This window comes from Barbus barbus (genome assembly GCF_936440315.1).
Source record: "Barbus barbus genome assembly, chromosome: 19".
NCBI lineage: Eukaryota > Metazoa > Chordata > Actinopteri > Cypriniformes > Cyprinidae > Barbus > Barbus barbus.
Window position 1 is genome coordinate 14,628,906 of NC_136747.1, and position 18,052 is coordinate 14,646,957.

An 18,052-nucleotide genomic window follows, 5' to 3' on the forward strand; every position below is an offset into this window, starting at 1 on the left:
ACTTTTGTGAATGAATAAATGTAATAATAAAAATGCAGAGTCACCAGGAAATGTCCAAAGTAAGATTTTACTTTTAAACTTTTTTAAAGTTTTACAAATATCTGGAATCACTCACTGGGCATATCTTTTATCCTCATGATGTTTGGGGTCTCAGAGACCCCAGGACCATTTTTTACAGCTTAACAAATATACTTAAAATTGTCAAATTCTTTCAGGATGATACTTTTTGACTTTTCATAATCTTACACAAACTGTTTTTTTTTTTACATACATATTAAGACACACACACACACACACACACCTGATACCACAGGTTTTTAATGCATGTCTACTTTATGGTAAAACAGATGGCAGTACCATTACATAGCCTAATTGTGCCAAAGAAACTTAAAAAAAAAAAAAAAAGGTAAAATCATTTTGAAATTGCTATTATTTTTGCTCATATCTCCATTGTCTGGGACCCCAAACATAAAACCCATAGAGTCAATTTCAACAGAACACGAAGGGTAAAGTACATGTAAAGACATGCAAATATTAAGAACAATTCTCTGCTGACACACTTCAGCTAATCGTGGAAATTGAACCTGTGTCAGAGAGTAATGGTTGCTTTGAAATATGAATTCACGGAAAAAAAGCAGACTGCACAATTTTCACTTGATTATGCACAGGCAAAGTGCAATAACTACAGTGAGCTGGAAGAAATTAGAAATCATTCTATTGTGGTACAGGAGACAAAAATAAAAGAGAAGGCGAGAGAAAGATGATCGTAATCTTGAAAAAGTCTGATGCTGGGAATTGTGTAAATGAACAGATAATTGCATAAGGAAAAAAGCAGCGCCAACACAAACAGATCTATACTGAAAGACAAAAAAACACCCCTATGAAGTCCAAAGCCTGTAATTTTCTCTTCTATACAGTACAGTATCAATCTCCCCCTTCAAGCGTCTGATAATGAATAAAGGGCAATGAATCCACCGGATAGGCTTTAGGAGTGATTTCGCCATGTTTGGGTTTATAATAACGATAAAAATCTCTATATCTCGCCGCTTTTTAATCACACTAGCGCATTCATCTCGGAATGATTTGGAATGTAATTTGGTGGGAGAGGTAATCAGGTTTTGCGTTAATTGACTTTGCGGCCTGCAGATAGAAGGGTTTTTCTGCTTCAGTAATTACCGCCCGCCATTCTCCTGTCTAGTCAGGTCTGCCTGTTGCTGTGCCGACCACCTCCCGGTGCGTATTAATGATGCGTGAGGTGTGCTGTGCCAGTGGGGAGTTACACAAAAGGAAATACTGGCGCAGCCAAGCACACAAGACACATGAGATTCTAGCGTTTCCACAGGTGTTTCACACACAGCTGCCATCAAAATCATAAAGTCTGCAGCGGAGACAGCTTCATTGATGACAAAACGCAACGATTTAGCTTCGTTTAGCTGTGTCGCTCACTCTCAAGGTGTCTAGTTGGTGACCAAAGTTGCCGAAGGTCAAACTTCACCAGCAGTCTCTTTCACTCATTGTCAATGAATGACTGTAACTCGCTGTCAGTGTGAATGTATCTTCAGTGGCGACGTGTGTCTCTCTGCCTCGCGTCTCTTTGTCCTTTTCTCTCTCACCTTATTTGTGATGCTTCAAAAACTCTTTTGTATCGCTCCTCCCTGATATAAACAGACTCGGAGCGCAGATGTTTTCCCGACGCAAATACAAACAGAGCGTGAACTAGAATACATGCGGCACTCTCAAAGCTCCTAAATAAACAGGCACAAAGACGCAACCAAAGCATATCAACAGACAGGATTACGTCATCAAGATGCAGTCAAAATAAGAAAAGAAAAAAAAACACTTTTGTTTGACACATTTGACATGTTCTTGTACATCTAGGCTGAGGGATGCTTATTATGAGCTCTGCCAGTAGGGGGAGTAGTTTTGAGAACCTGAAAGCATAATTAACTGTAGACTGTGTTCACTTCATAGGGAACTACTACAGAGACAGGACACAGCGTGTAATTTCATAACCAGAGATCCCTCAGGAAAAGCAACATTGTTTAGATTTTTGAAGACAATGAGGTAATAAAGCTCCTGCTGTGACGGCTGACAGGTTTTTGGATGGGATCGATTCACAAGACAATCAGATCATGAGATTGAAGGCATTGTGTTTTGAAAACTGGGAATTGGGTGTCAAATTCTCACTTTAACGCATGAGGTGAGAAGAATGATGCAAATTTCAGCTCACTAATTCAATTAATGTAGTGTCAAAGACTTCATCACAGAGACTTCTGATTATTAATGAGTCTGCAAATACAAACACTGATGTCAAAATGCTCTCAACTGGGTTGAATAAATATACAATGAGATCTGAAATATGTAATGTGTGTGCGTGTGTGTGTGTGTGTCGGGTGCAGATTTGTGACTTACGGGTTTCCGTAGTCCCAGACAACACACTGAGGATCCGATGTGCCCTGAGAGGAAAAAGAAAAAAGTAAAAGTTAGGAACGACTCCAAAAAAGACAAAACGATTAGTGTCGCATCGCAGAACAGTAGAAAGGAATAATATACTGTATGCATTTGTGTCTGTATGAAGGGAGATGAAGTGCGGGAGAACATATGTGAATTTCATCGATTTATTTAACAACATAATCAAACCAGGTGGCATCTGCAAACACACAACGCTGGCCATTTATTTGAAACATATGTATTTATAACTTTTTGTGAAATGTTTAGCTTTGGAAAAGTGTGTACCATATTTATGTGATTTGGTTTATTGATGTGTTAACTACTATACATCTATTTATATGTTTTAAGCAAATATATATATATATTTTTTTTGGGGGGGGGGGGTGGTTAAGTGTGTGCTAAATTATACATTTTTATTACAATTATTCTTAAATTATTAAACAATAAACAAAAATAGTATTTTTAAGTATTAATAAAAATAAAAAGTTTTGGGTTAGGATTGAAAATAAATGTTTCATGAAGGCTGATACACAAATATAAACAGTTATTTTAAATTGTAATAATATATATATACATACACACACACATATATACATACATACATACATAGGAAGTAAACCTTTCTCTTGAGCCCAGAGTGTAGACTAGATGAATCATAAAAAAAAAGACGACTTATTCTTGATTCATTGATTTGTGAGAGTCTGCCATGATGTCCTCACTTTATGCCCAGTGTGAGGCTCTAATCAGGGTTCAGTGGTGCATGGCTGAATAAACAGCTCATTATTGATTCATCAGCGAATCAACTGCTATAATTGACTAATCTGTTTCAGCTCAAGTTATGCCTATTATGTCTTTTCAGGAGGAGGAATCCCACATGGGATCTTATGACCTGAACAATGATCACCTCTGACCTTCAGGGGGTACAACAGACTCCCAATAGGGCTTCCAGAATCAGAGGGCAATTATATCTTGTTATATGGTCTCAGTGAGGTTGTATACTTCCAATGAAGATGGATTCAGCATGATACAGACGCTATACAGGATTTTAAAACATTTCATTGCCCCCAAGTGGTTAAACAACGCCACATACTGGATTGGATCAAATGATTGAATCACATTTTGACAGTTGGCACAAAGTAATAAGTGTTTGAATGACAGATGGTGACACAGTCCACTCCAGTGGCTTTCAGGACAGAATAGCAGTCTGATCAGTCCAGAAACACTCAACGCAGATGTTCGATAATTGTGATATGTTTGCTAAGGCCAGTTTTAAGTGTCCAGTATGGACTCATGCCATTTGATTGGCTCAAATGTACTTATCAGCACCACAGACAGATGGCATTGGTACTCTCATTTATAATGAGAACAAATGACTGGAGCCATTTTGTCATCGCAGGTGGTAAACAAAACCAACAAAACATGCACTTGAATACATCATTTCAATTTGAAACTGACAGCCGGACGCGTTTGGACATCAGTGATCAATAACTGGTGTAGATGCCAGTAAGCCCGTGTTAAGACTGATGAATGGGGAGGATCGCCGGCCAGTGACACAGCTGGAGTGCACCACCTCCATTTCCCAGCAGCCTCTGGGGGTCAGGATGGCTCAGAGCAGCTGTCCACACAGAGAGGACAAGTGCCAACACACAGTCTCAGATCCCCCCTTCCCTGTCCCAAACATCTGCGGCCGAGGCTCTGCTGGACAATCTGGACACTGACCCCTTCCAAGGTCTTTCGTACGCAGATGGGTCTCACCCAGGACCACGGCTTAGCAGGGCACGACCTCGGTACGAGAGGGGGCGTGCGCATAGAAAACATTCATGAGTTACGTCCACTCCCACATTCCGAAAACTCACACCTCTATGAAGGAGATAGCAGGTAAAGGTTGCCATGACGACTAGGGGACTATCACAATGGCAGTGTTCTCTGCGCTGCTGATATCTGCAGTGATGCACAATCCAATCTGCAGGTTTCTCTTTTTGCATAAATCCTCGCGGGTGTATTTTTATTACATTTTTTCCCACATAAAATATTGAGAGCCTTTATGTGCAGTATTTTATGTCCTGCGTATTTAGGGATTGTTAAAGATTTTCTATTCATAACAGAGGATTATTAATAGAGGGTAATAGAGGGACTGTATTTCGTGCCTGATTATGGTGTTCAAACAGACTTACTGTACTAGAAATCTGTACTCATTGCATCTGAGGAATTTGTCAACATGAGTGAATGTGCTTCGGTTATAGATCATAACTACAGTTACAATCAAAAGGGGAAATATATAAGAAGAATATACTGTATAAGAATATATATAAAGCACCAAATCAGCATCTTAAAATAATTTCCGAAGGAACATGTGACACTGAAGTCTGGAGTAATGGCTGCTTAAAATTCAGCTTTGTCAATTTCAGGAATAAATTACATTTTAAAACTTTATTAAAATAGAGAACCCTTATTTATTAGCATTGTATTCATATTTCACAGTATTACTCTCTTTACTGCATTTTGATTACATAAACGCAGCTTTGCTGAGCAGAAAAAAACTTTCAACAACAACAGTATAAAGTATAATTGTATAAAGTAAGAAAGTATAAAGTACTTACATTGAGCAAAGGGGCGAGTTCCACTGATACCAAGGGCTCGGTGGGCTTGGGTAAAGGACGTACCGTCACAGTCAGAATCTTCGAGCTGATCACGAATGGATCTCTGTGAGGAAGGAACATAGAGCGAGTTAGATCCAAAACTGACTACATTTCACATCTACCAATAGTATCAAGGCTGGGCAACATTCAGAATTTAAGAACTGGCTCCCTTCAAGATTGAATTGGCCACAGCGCACAGAATGTTCAATTGGAATTTGAATTGAAACAAAATTCAAACTGCTATTCAAATAAATTCAACACAGTCACAGAACATAGAACATTTATTAGTCGACAAATTATGTGACAAAAATTCCATTTTGAATTTATTATAATTCTGCATATTAATTCCCAGACACTTTTCTCAACTGATTTGACATTAGTTCAATATTGACAATATTCAAGCAATATTGTTTTTTTTATTAAATTTGTTGTTGATTTATTAAATAAAACAGTGTAAACAAACAAAAACAAATACACAAATCAATTAAATACAAAACTCTATTGGTGGCATTTCAAATATTGGTTAGAATAATAATGTACACTTACAGCAGTTAATTTCTTTTAATTTCATAATTGTACTTTCTTAAATTCGGAATACAGTTCCACACACTGTATGCCACCTTAATTCAAATTTGAATTATGAATGGCATACAACCTTGGCAGGTAATCCATGACAGAGCATGATACAATGGCTGAGTGCCACTGTGTGTGTGTGTGTGTGTGTGTGTGTGTGTTTTAAATCCATTGGCAGAGCTATTTTGGACCGTCCTGTGCTAAGTAAATCCATCTATTTTTGGTGTATGTGTGTGTGTGTGTGTGTGTGTGTGTGTGTGCGTGCGTGTGTGAGTGTGTTACAGAAAGAGATAAAACTTGTGGGAGTTGGGTCACAGGGAGTTACATTCTGTCACAAACAAATCGGGCAGGTTAGCACCCCCTGGGGCAGCGAGAGCAAGGATGTGTGCTCTGCGCAGAAAATTAATGAGACACAACGCAAAAGCAGACCAAAAACAAACAAATAGCCTTGATCCTATACATATTCAACAAGCTCCGTCACAATCAACCACACTGAGGAGCAATGACCTGGATACCGGCGCCTCTAACACGGCTCACAATAGAAAGAGACAGAAGCAAACACAAGCAGCGGCTGTCGGCACGCTCTTGTGTTCCTTGTCAGGGTTGAGGGCTCTGACATGCTCAGAGAGCTTGGACAGTGAACTACAGACCTCAGCAGGGCTTGAGCAGGAGAAGAGACCTCTCTACATGCCCCCCAGTGTCAGCTGCACGAATCAGCCTAATTACGCTTATCTCCTCTCTCTCAATACAGACAGGCTCTCAGTAGTAGCTACACTGAGGGCAAAGGCAACACAGTTACACGGAATATCTAAAAATGTAGCCTCGCGCTTGCCCTAACTGTGCACGGCGTGATTATGTTCCATAAGTGCTCTGTATGTCCACACTCAAAGCGCAAATGATGTGTGACATTATGAATATGAACAAAATGTATGTAAAAACTGTCCTTGTAAAACCTGAGCTACTATATGAGACTACTGAAGTATTTTGATATAATTTTCAAATGAAATATAGAACAAGAATAAAAAAATGTATTAATAAAATTATGTTTTTATTTTGGTGCATCAAAAAATATTTTTTTGTAATTTTGTTTATAACTTGTCACAACAGAAAAAAAATCATATGCACACAGAAAAATAGAACAAAAAATGCATTACATAATAAATAAATATAAGTTAAGTTAAAAGTAAGTACATAGGACAAAAATGAATTATAAAAAAAAAAATATATATATATATAAAAATACAAATTCTGTTTGTGCCTTTTTTACCTTTTAGTGTCCCCCAGTGTCAATCTCCGTTAGAACAGCTGAGTCAGTTTTATAAGGCTTAGGCTGTATAACATGGCTAATTTGAGGTTTTAAGAGCCACATCCCTGGGCACAACATCAGAATATCCATGGCATGCATCATGGGATTAACAGTTGGAGCAGGAATACGAGGTATTCTAGGAATAGATACCACTGTATGTCCATTTTAGACTTCTGTTGTAAAACTAGGGCAGAAGACGATGTGGCAGCACAATGAGCCTACAAAGGGTGGCAAACTTTACCGGATTACCACAGTTAATCCTGTATAAAGTAGTATGAACTGCTGACTTCCCATCAGAATATAAAGGGTATGATCAAGACCTCCAAATAAGCATCTTAGTCATATAAGCTCATTTCTATACAGATAAAAACAGGCTTAATGGATGTTCCACTTTCATTCTTTGGATCGGTTTCAATTTTGATAATTGTCCATTGTCTCTGCCAGCTGGTGTCAATCATATGGAGATAAACAGAATGAGTGTCCTTGAAACTGCTTTTAAAAAATGTATAAAAACACACGAACACATCCGTTCACACTCATAGACTGGACTTACTTTGGTGGGGGCATTATGAGGCCGAGGGTGCGGTACAGGATGGCTCCGATGACAAAATACGGTGTGTCGTCTGATTCTACGGGACAGAAAGGGTTAAAGTGTCAACATAATACTTGAAACGTTCTGAATTTCCCAGATCAAAACTCCAAATGAATCGAACCTCAAAACGAAGAAAAAATCTTTCAAAAGGATGAAAAAATCTTAAAACAACTGATATTTCATTTTTTTTTTCTTTCTTTTTTAAGAACTATGATCAAGGAATAATATACTTTACTTATATTTTGAATACAAGGGAGTGTATTAATTTCAATGACTGATTGAATTAATTAATTAATAAAAAGTAAGTAAAATAAGTTAAATTAAATTAAGCTTCAGTAAAACTTAAGGAATTATTAATTAAAATTTACAAAAATAACTCAGAAATAAAAAAAAAACAATTATACGTGCAAATTGCATTTTCAAATAAGTTTAAGTATTTCATTTATTATCTATATTTTATTTTATTTTAACTTTTGTATTTTTAAATAAATTAATACATAAGACAAACAATGAACATCACATCATTGATCTATACGCTTAAAATCAAATATGAAGGGAAAACACATCACATCACATGATCATAATATGCAGCTTCAAAAACAAAGCAGAATATGACATGTAAAAGTCAAAATACAGTATATAACGTTTATAACTTTTAATTTAAGTTTAAGTGTTTACTGTAATCTAATACACACTCTCTCTCTCTCACAAACACACACACACACACACACATTTTGTACATTAATGCATAAGACATAAAAAAAAGAACTGAGCATCATGACACTGATCCACATACTCATATTCAAATACGAAGGAAAAACACACATCTCAACAATCTTATGATCATAATATGCAGCTCCAGTTGAAGGAACCTAAAACACAAAGCACAATATAAAGGAAGGGTATTTAAGAAAACTCTTAGAGAGAGTCAGTACAAAGCCTGACATTTAAAAGACAAAGAAAGGAGGGGATTCATAGAGATATGACCACCGATTGTGTTCCCGGGCCATCTGTCCACTCCTCCCCACTGGCTCCATAGCCCTGTTTCAGCAGCATACATCTCCGTGCTTTTCATATCATTTGTTTTGTTCTCTCCTCTGCACGGGTGCCTTGCCTCCACATGAAGCTCATCATCTGTTCTTTTCTGAGACACTATTTATCAAGAACCTCTTTCTTCTCTATCCCTCCTCTCTCTCATCCAATTCTTCTTCTCCTCGAAACACTGTGGGCCTCCAGAGAGACTCGTCCCTGAGTAAATGCCATCATATTTCACTTATGAAGGACATGTTTCGGACACAAAGTGAAAGTGACACAGTAATTGGTGATGTAACGGGCCTAAAGTCCACATTTCATTGCTCTGTTGTTCTCATGTGGCACTGGAAGTCCTCACAGCTATTCAAAGTTCATACAGAGATGGAAAATGAGGCACCCTGTTCTAAGGCACTTCAGAGGCTCTGATTTTACTGCAAATTTCATGAAGAGAAACTCGGCCAAGCATGGCTGAATCACTGTTGCAATTTCCACTGACATTATGAAATTTTAGGTTTAATAATTTAGCTTGAATAGAGCTTGTTAAAATCAATGAACACAATATGCATACTCTCTGATGCAAAATACTACATTTGTAACAAAGTACGAGTGAATAACGTAATCCATTAGAATATATTTGTACCTCTCCAAAGTTGTCTATGTTTTAGAAGCTTAGAATGTTTATTAAATATGTGTTTATACACACAACCCGAATTCTTTTTTTTTATTATTTGAATAAAATGAAAACTACTTTACGACATTACTAAATGGGCCCAGGAATACTTCCAGAAACCACTTTTGGTAAACACAATCTGCATCTGCAGATGCCAACTAAAGCTCTATTATGCAAAAAGGAAGCCATATGTGAACATGGTCCAGAAGCGCCGTCGTGTCCTGTGGGCCAAGGCTCATATAAAATGGACTGTTTCAAAGTGCAAAAGTGTTCTATGGTCAGACGAGTCCGAATTTCTTGTTGGAAATCACAGACGCCATGTCCTCCGGGCTAAAGAGCAGGGAGACCTTCCAGTGTGTTATCTGCGTTCAGTTCAAAAGCCAGCATCTCTGATGGTATGGGGGTGCATAAGTGCATACGGTATGGGCAGCTTGCATGTTTTGGAAGGCACTATGAATACTGAAAGGTATATAAAGGTTTTAGAGCAACATATACTCCCCTCCAGACAACGTGTATTTCAGCAGGGCAATGCAAAACCACATAGTGCACCTATTACAACAGCATGGCTTCGTAGTAGAAGAGTCCGGGTGCTGAACTGGCCTGCCTGCAGTCCAGATCAGAGAACATTTGGCCCATCATTAAATGAAAAATACGTAAAAGATGACCACAAACTCTTCAGCAGCTGGAAACCTATATCAGGCAATCAAGAAACTCCAGTAACTCATAACCTCGATGCCCAGACATCTTCAAACTGTTTTGAAAAGAAGAGGAAATGCTACACCATGGTAAACATGCCCCGTCCCAACTATTTTGAGACCTGTAGCAGGTATCAAATTTGAAATGAGCTCATGTTGTGCATAAAATTGTAAAATTTCTCAGTTTAAACATTTATGTTATCTATGTTCTATTGTGAATAAAATATTTGCTCCTGTGATTTGAAAGTCTTTTAGTTTTCATTTTATTCAAATTTAAAAAACGTCCCAACATTCGAGCTGTATATATAAATAAATATATTTATATCTAAAACATAGACAACTTTGGCCTGACTTCTATATATATATATATATATATATATATAAAATCTAATTATGTATTCATATTTTATCTATTTTATTAGTTTTACTCATTTAAAAAATTCAACATATTTTATGTTGTTATCTTATGTTATAGTTTGCTGACAAGGCAGTTATAGTTTCTTTTTGCTTTGTTTATTTTTTTAATAATACCAGCACAACATTAATAGTGGGCAGAAACTATGCTAGCTACCATAGACACATATAATACATACACAGTATTGAAAAAAAAAAAAAATAATATTATTACTTGATGATATTTTAATAATTTTTTTTTGTCTTTAGCACAGTGAAGGAAGAAAACAAACCAAACATTGTGTTGTTGAAAGATCCCCTCAGACAGACACATTACGTTTAATGTGGACCATCAGGCACTAAAAATAACTAAAATCAGACAGTTTCACGGCTAATTCAATGCCCAAAATCTCAAAAGACCAACAAAACAGACTCTTTTAGCTCAGTTTGCTGTCAAAGGAGTAATAAAGGGAGGTGTGTACCGTCCCTTCACTGAGAACATGGATGTCACAGGACTAATGCCATGACTCATCCAGCAATGCTGCAGTTCTCATCAGACTCAGCAAATCAAATGTCAATCAGCTCCACAGCGATTCTGACTGCATGTTAAACTATGAGTTAATGGATGACAATCACACAACAAGCCATGTTGGTCTGGTCTGAATGGAGCCTGACTTCTATCTTCCCTCTATTCTCTGAACTATCACTTCAACAATGCTATTTTGAGAAAGGGCCCTGATGAACCTTTCCTTCTTTCAATAGAAAACTGTTCCAGACAAAGCTCTGCCCAGGGAGCCATCTTATCTCCGATGGCAGTGGGCAGAATGGGGAGTGTGTCGAGACAGGTAGTGTTTGTTATTTCCTGCTGGGCGGTCCTCCACGAGCAGGCAGGTCTGTAATGGTTTAGCCTGGAGTTGTTGAGACACTCGACGAGACGCTAGCAATAATGGTAATTTCTTTGATGTCCGTTTGTTTCTTTCTCATTTCATTCAGCACTCTCTTCAGCGTTCAAACCAGCTCTTCCCTGCCCACATCCTGTGTTTTCATTCTCTACGGCAGAATATCTATCGTTTCCCCCCTATCTTTAGAAGTCTGAGGACTGAGTGCCTGTCATGCTGGCAGATCACTATGATTTCATTGGCCCATTTATTCTTCCTATTCTCTCAGCCGTGTTCTTTGTCACTTCCCAAACCACTGACTGATTGAATTCAGTTATTCTCTGCAGTCACGACTGTACATACCCACAGCTTAATGCTGCTCAGTATTGTATACACAGAGTTTGGTTATTTATCTGAGAATGGGAGTTAATCTGACCAGAAGACACAGAAAACAACAATTAACGGCCATTTTGGTAGCTAATTTCATTGTAGGAAATGGGCATATAATTACAGCTCCTATCTACTTGAATGAGGAACAATGTTTGAATAGCAAATGGCAAATCAGCAATAAAATCTAAAGACAATGGAGCTATAGAATTTGCTCAAATCATGCTAACAAAAGGATGGTCTTACTGTATAAAGAAATACAGAAACAAAATATGAGATGGGAGAATAAATTAGTTTAATTTCAATATTAGTTTTGTGTTCGCTTGCAAAAACTTGGCTTTTGTATTTTCTTGCAAAATTTTTGAGCGTGATTGCAAAAGTGATATTGGTAATAATACGAGGTAAAGAGGAGGAAAGCATTTATTTTAGTCCCATTCCTTAACTTCAAGTGAATTCAGGTACAATTTTGACTCAAAATTTGCAGCCAGGTCCGTTCTGATAGAAAATAAAATGCTTAATGCTATTTAGCGAGCTAACAATAATAAATAGCCATATTATTATGTATAGTCTAGATCACAAAATAAATTAACAGAAAGTTTTGTGTATAAATTTGTATAAGTTTCTTATGTAAAACACAACATAAGATATTTTGAAGAACCAAACAGTTTTTGGTCCCAATTGACTTCCATAGTAGGGAAAGAAATACCATGGAAGTCAACGGGGACCATCAACTGTTTGACTACCAGCATTCTTCTAAACATCTTTTGTGTTCTACATAAGAAAGAAACTCTGTAACACTTTATTTTAGGGTCTCTTCACTACTTGCTTATTAGCATGCATATTACTAGAATATTTGCCATTTATTAGTGCAAATTAAGCACATATTAATGCCTTATTCTACATCCCTAATCTTACCCAAAACCTAAACTTAACACCTTACTAACTATTAATAAGCAGCAAATTAGGAATTTATTGAGGGAAAAGTCATAATTAATAGAGAATAAGTGCTCCCTATTTTAAAGTGTTATCAGAAACTCATGCAGGTTTGAAACAACATGAGGGTGAATAAATGACAACATTTCTATCCCTTTAAGATTCTCGATTTTTAAAAGAAATGTTTCCATTTCCAATATCTTTTGTTGTTGACGTTAAAGTTTCTCAAATTAAATCTCCTAGCACAAGTTGTGTCTGTCATACTGTAGAAGATTTACACAGATGGACAGGCTGTGTGACTGTGACATTCTTTTATCCTCCAAACAAAACTATACAAGGCAAAATAAAATATAATCCAGACTACATAAATATGGGTGCGATCAATAAGAAAATAGTCTGTGCTAACCATAATGGATTGTGTGCAGTGAATAGTTGGCTGCCAAGAGCATGGAATCATCAAAACTCAATTTAACAATTCAAACAATTTTGAAACTGTATTTGGTCACTGCTAGACATCCAATGTAATGTCTGTTGAGCATCACTGATTTAGGTGACTCATTCCCGCATTTAAATGAGGCTGCAATGCTCAGAACTTGGCAGTGTGTACATGTTCTAGGAGGGATGGGGGAAAAAAAACAGGAGAAAGATGTTTAAAACCCTTAAATGTGACAGAGAAGAGAGTCATATAACATGCTAGGACACAAGAGCTGTACACATGAACCCTGACGGGACACTCAGAGCCACTGCTGATACCAAAGGATCTCATTAATTACAATGATGGAGCAGCACGCAGAGATGCAATGCAACTCACATTCGGCTACCACAAAAAACAACATTATAATTGAAAACACAACCCAAACAATACTGCATATTTACACATTGTACATATCACATTTAGGCATAACTAACCCTCTTTGCCTCTTTCTCGTTAAAACAGTAAGACAGTGGCAAGATTAGAAAATGTTTCAAGTTGAAATCAAACCTGCAAGATCACTATCGCTCAACATGCACTAACCCAACACATTCTATATCACTTACCATCAGAGGACAGGGTGAAGACTTCTTTGGGGATGAAGAGTTTGTCGTCTGCAGAACGTGCCCAGTCTTTCATTCCTCTCCTCCCCTTCATGGGGAAGTTGATGTCACTGGAAACGGCCGAAACTGGTTCTCGCTGAATGGTGATTACTGACAGAACCAGAGAAAGACAGATTAACAGGCTTGAAAGTTCAAATATTAAACGCTTCATGGAAGTACATTTAAGAGATCTGCACTGCAGGCCAACATGACCTTTATTTGTGGCACTTTAGTGGATGCCATGGAAACTTACTGAGGTTGTTGGTGACGACCAGAAAGCTCTGGAACGGCTTTTGAGCCTCCCCAATTAGATGAATGAAGTCTTCCACAACTCGCATCAGTAACACAGAACCCGGAGAGACCTAGAAGGAAGTTACACAATCACAAAAATACACATACAAAAAGAAGAAAAGAGGTTTAGTTCAATTTTGTGCATGATCTCTGAAACAAAAACTATCTTTCAAAAGTTTGAGGTGAATAATGCTTTTATTCATCAAGGATGCATTAAATTGATCAAAAGCGGCAGTGAATACATTTATAATGTTACAAAAAAATGCTTTTAAACTCTATTCATTAAAGCATTCTGGGAAAAAAACAAAAACAAAAAAACCCACAATAACAAATGTATCACTGTTTCAACCAAAATTAGCAGCACAACTGTTTTCAACACTGATCATAAGAAATGTTTTCTTGTTTTCTGAGCACAAAATCAGCACATTAAGAATGCTTTAAAGATTCAAGAGAGAGAGAGAGAGAGAAAGAGAGAAGATTGGATGGATGGATGGATCGATAGATAGATAGGCCCCAAACTTTTGAATGGTAGTGTACATAATAGCGCTCATAATTAACAGACAAACACCATTAAATGTCCATAAACTTTATTGAAAAGAAAAACCTAAAGTTTGGCTAATAACTGTCAACAGTAAAAAGCTGTTTGTTACGGAAAAAAATAATAAATTCTGCCTTCAAATATTTTCATTTTCAGTGCAAGTTTTACAGCCAAATCGTGATAGTTTATGATGCAGCCGTGAAACGAACGACGATGGAAAATAAGCATCCACGTGTGAGATGAGGCACAGTATATACCGACATCCCTCTGCTCTCCACTCTGTCATGTTTATAAATCTGCAGTAGAATTTAATTCACTAGTCCTTTGTTCCAGAAAACAGCTTGCCACTTTCACAGTGAAGTTCATCTGTACACGGAGTCCATTTCTCAATCTAATTGGAATTTTACTCTTCCTTCCCATGTATGGAAAAAAAAAAAGAAAAAAAAAAAGAAGCCATTTGTGATTGGCTGAGGAATGTGGTGTTGCTCCATGCCATCGGCAACTCCATGTATAGTATTTATACACTTCTGGTTTGCATTAGCTTTGAATTCATCCCAAATGAAATGTATTGTATATGTGGCAGATGGTAATTTTATATGCATTCAGACAAAGACAAAGCAGATTGGTGCTCGTTGTTGGTGTTTGAAATTAATTGGAGGGGAACTGACATCATTCTTCCCAAACAGACTCCTGGTATCTTTCACAAAACAACCTAATTTCCTTAGTCTGAGGAAAATATGCTGGTTGACTGAAAATCTTTATCTTGGAGGTTGAGTTTGGTTGTCTCTTATCATTCTGAATGGTAAATTGTGACTTCTGTGAAATATATGTATACATATTTTTCAGGACAATGAAAATTAAATTATAATTGATTGTTTACCCTGACAGCCAATCACGGCCGTAGCCAGCTATGAGGTCACCGAGGTCCGGACCTCGGTCATTTTTTATATTCAAAAATAAAATGTCAAGCTCTCTGAATGATTATTTAGCCGTTTAAACCACCTCATATCACATGAGTGTTTGCAATTCATGTTGCTGCGAGAAGCTAGCGCAGTGAACGGGGCTTGAGAGCGCGTTGAGTGAGAGCGCGGGTGCAGTCTCCGTTTGTTGCCAGATCCACCTATTATACGTGTTTTGTGACTCGTTTTTCCAATTTATTGTGACACTTTGGGACGTCTATAAAGTGGAAAGTTGAACGTTAGTGTTAGTGATATATTCTTATTTACAAAACACAAGCTTTGAACTTATTTCGGATATCTTTTTCTTTCTTTTTGTAATTGCTTGTTTTTCGTAGCAATATCTGGCAACATTGTACATTCATAAAAAAAGCTTATAGACAATCTGTAATTTAATTGCTGACAGGAAGACACCACAATCGGTAAGACAAACGCAGTGATCATCGTTAATATCTGAAAGAAATGTATAACACTATCAAAAACAATAGCATAATACAAATCTGTTTGTAACAGAATGAAATAGGCTACTATGCCAAATAACGTTAACGTTACTGGCCAGCAGACGTCTCATGCTCTTTAGTTAACCTTAAGTCATCAAAAAACATTAATTAAAGCAGTGTTTCTCAACTGGTGGGTCGCAAAAACGTTTTGAGTGGGTCGCGGAGTGTGCAGTCAAAGAAACAACAAACGTAATTCTGTTTTTTCTGACGCTAGACTATTATTTTGAAAGACGTGCTTGAAAGCGGTTGACTCTTCTAAAAGTAGGCCTACCTGAGAAAAACGCTTTTTCCTCATTCAGTATCTACGGTCAAATGAGATGTTGTCAAGTTTTATGTCGGTGTCATTATTCTAACGTTATTTTTATAACTTGTTATAAAATAAAAATTCCCTCACCTAAAAAAAAAAAAAAAAAAAGAACTTTCCAGTCCTGTCAGTCATACTGTGCTGGTTGCGCGCACTCTTCCATTACACGCGCAAATTTACCATGGTAACAGACCTTAACCCTCAAAATGCCACTTTTTTTTCACTGTGTTTTTTTGTAATGTATTTCTAAATGACTGTGGTCTCATCACATACCAACTTATTAACAAAAACTGTTTTGGAACTGCTACCTTACCTTTACCTGTTACCTTATACCTCATTCTCATCAGTATGTGCATTTTCTTATATACAGTGTGTATGTGTGTACATTTATATACATATATATATATATATATATATATATATATATGCAAAAGCCTCTAAGTGCCATCTGAAAATTTCTTCTAGAATGGACATTTTTATCAAGCTCGTATATTTAAGTTCAGTAATTTCACTTAAATGTCAATTAATAGGTCATTTTAATTGTAATTTAAGTGAAATTACTGAACTTAAATATACGAGCTTGATAAAAATGATCATTCTAGAAGAAATTTTCAGACGGCATATATATATATATATATATGTCAATTTCCAAAAAAAAAGGGTCGCAGCTTAATGTCCATGGTAAAATGTGGGTTCAATGGCCTAACCAGTTGACAACCACTGCATTAGAGCACAGACAAAGTTATTATTACTTATCCATATAGCAATGTTTATTATGGAAATCTATTCAGTATTGTTACATAACCCATTGTGATGCAATAAAGAAGGTCTAATTTAACAATGTTTATCCTCCAAAACAGACAGAACAGAGAGAGTGTAGAATGGCAAAAAGGTTCCGGCAAAATACATTAGATGTATTTCTTAAAAAAAAGCCTAAATTGAAAGACACACACACACACACACACACACACAAACACGCGCACACACACACAGAGAAACACTATAGCAAATAGCCTGTAAATAGTTTGTAACATGTAAAACATTATATTGAATAAAAAATATTTCACAATCATCTACATGTCTGTCTATTTTGAAGTTTAGGCTATATGTAGTACATTTGTGGGTGTTATTATAGCACAATTCTTAACACCTTACTTCGGACCTCACTAATTTTCAAACCCTGGTTACGGCCTTGCAGCCAATCTTCTACATTAGTACAGTGTTAGAGACAACAGTCTCTACATGGTACTACCATATGCAAAAACAAAACAAAAACATGGTGGTATTGTGTAAAACAACATGTTAATACCACAATATTCTTAAGTATAAACTACCATAGTTTTGAAAGATTTTATATTCATATTTATATTCATAGAATCCCTTGACATTATTAAAGCTTTGCACAAATAAACATGCTTTTATCATATTACATGTACAAACAAACATGGTAGAACAATGAAACCCTGCCCAAACTACATGGTATGTCATGGAAATGTACCAAGCAATGTACCACGGTCCTCTTGAATGATTGACATATTCATTTACCATTATTTAGTAAAGATACAATGGTTGTATTATCATGTGTACTTTGTGACTCTCTTGAAACTGAACTGTTTTATGCTTGGGTTTATATTTATTCATATGCAAAATCAAGATTTCTCTGCTATTAATAGCTCTTGTAATTTGTCCACTTTGTAAGTGTACAGATGGTGTGGCAAAGCTCTGTAACTGAAGGGCATCAAGGCTAAGACTATAGCAAACACATGAACAAACATACACTGTACATTCAGTAACAGACAGACAGTATTAACAGTGAGAGGCTGTGATGTGTGAACCTGAA

At 36.7% G+C, this 18,052-nt stretch overlaps 1 protein-coding gene across 1 annotated transcript in view; it reads right to left on the reverse strand.

The window, feature by feature from the left end:
- Positions 1 to 18,052, reverse strand: part of adgrb2 (adhesion G protein-coupled receptor B2) — a gene marked incomplete at its 5' end in the record, with an annotated part of 133,142 nt that overhangs the window by 84,978 nt on the left and 30,112 nt on the right. The window contains 5 exons of the mRNA XM_079442574.1: positions 2,413 to 2,456; positions 5,052 to 5,154; positions 7,523 to 7,598; positions 13,588 to 13,734; positions 13,877 to 13,985. Of these exons, the coding sequence (XP_079298700.1) occupies positions 2,413 to 2,456; positions 5,052 to 5,154; positions 7,523 to 7,598; positions 13,588 to 13,734; positions 13,877 to 13,985 (479 nt within the window). The remainder of the gene's footprint in view (positions 1 to 2,412; positions 2,457 to 5,051; positions 5,155 to 7,522; positions 7,599 to 13,587; positions 13,735 to 13,876; positions 13,986 to 18,052) is intronic.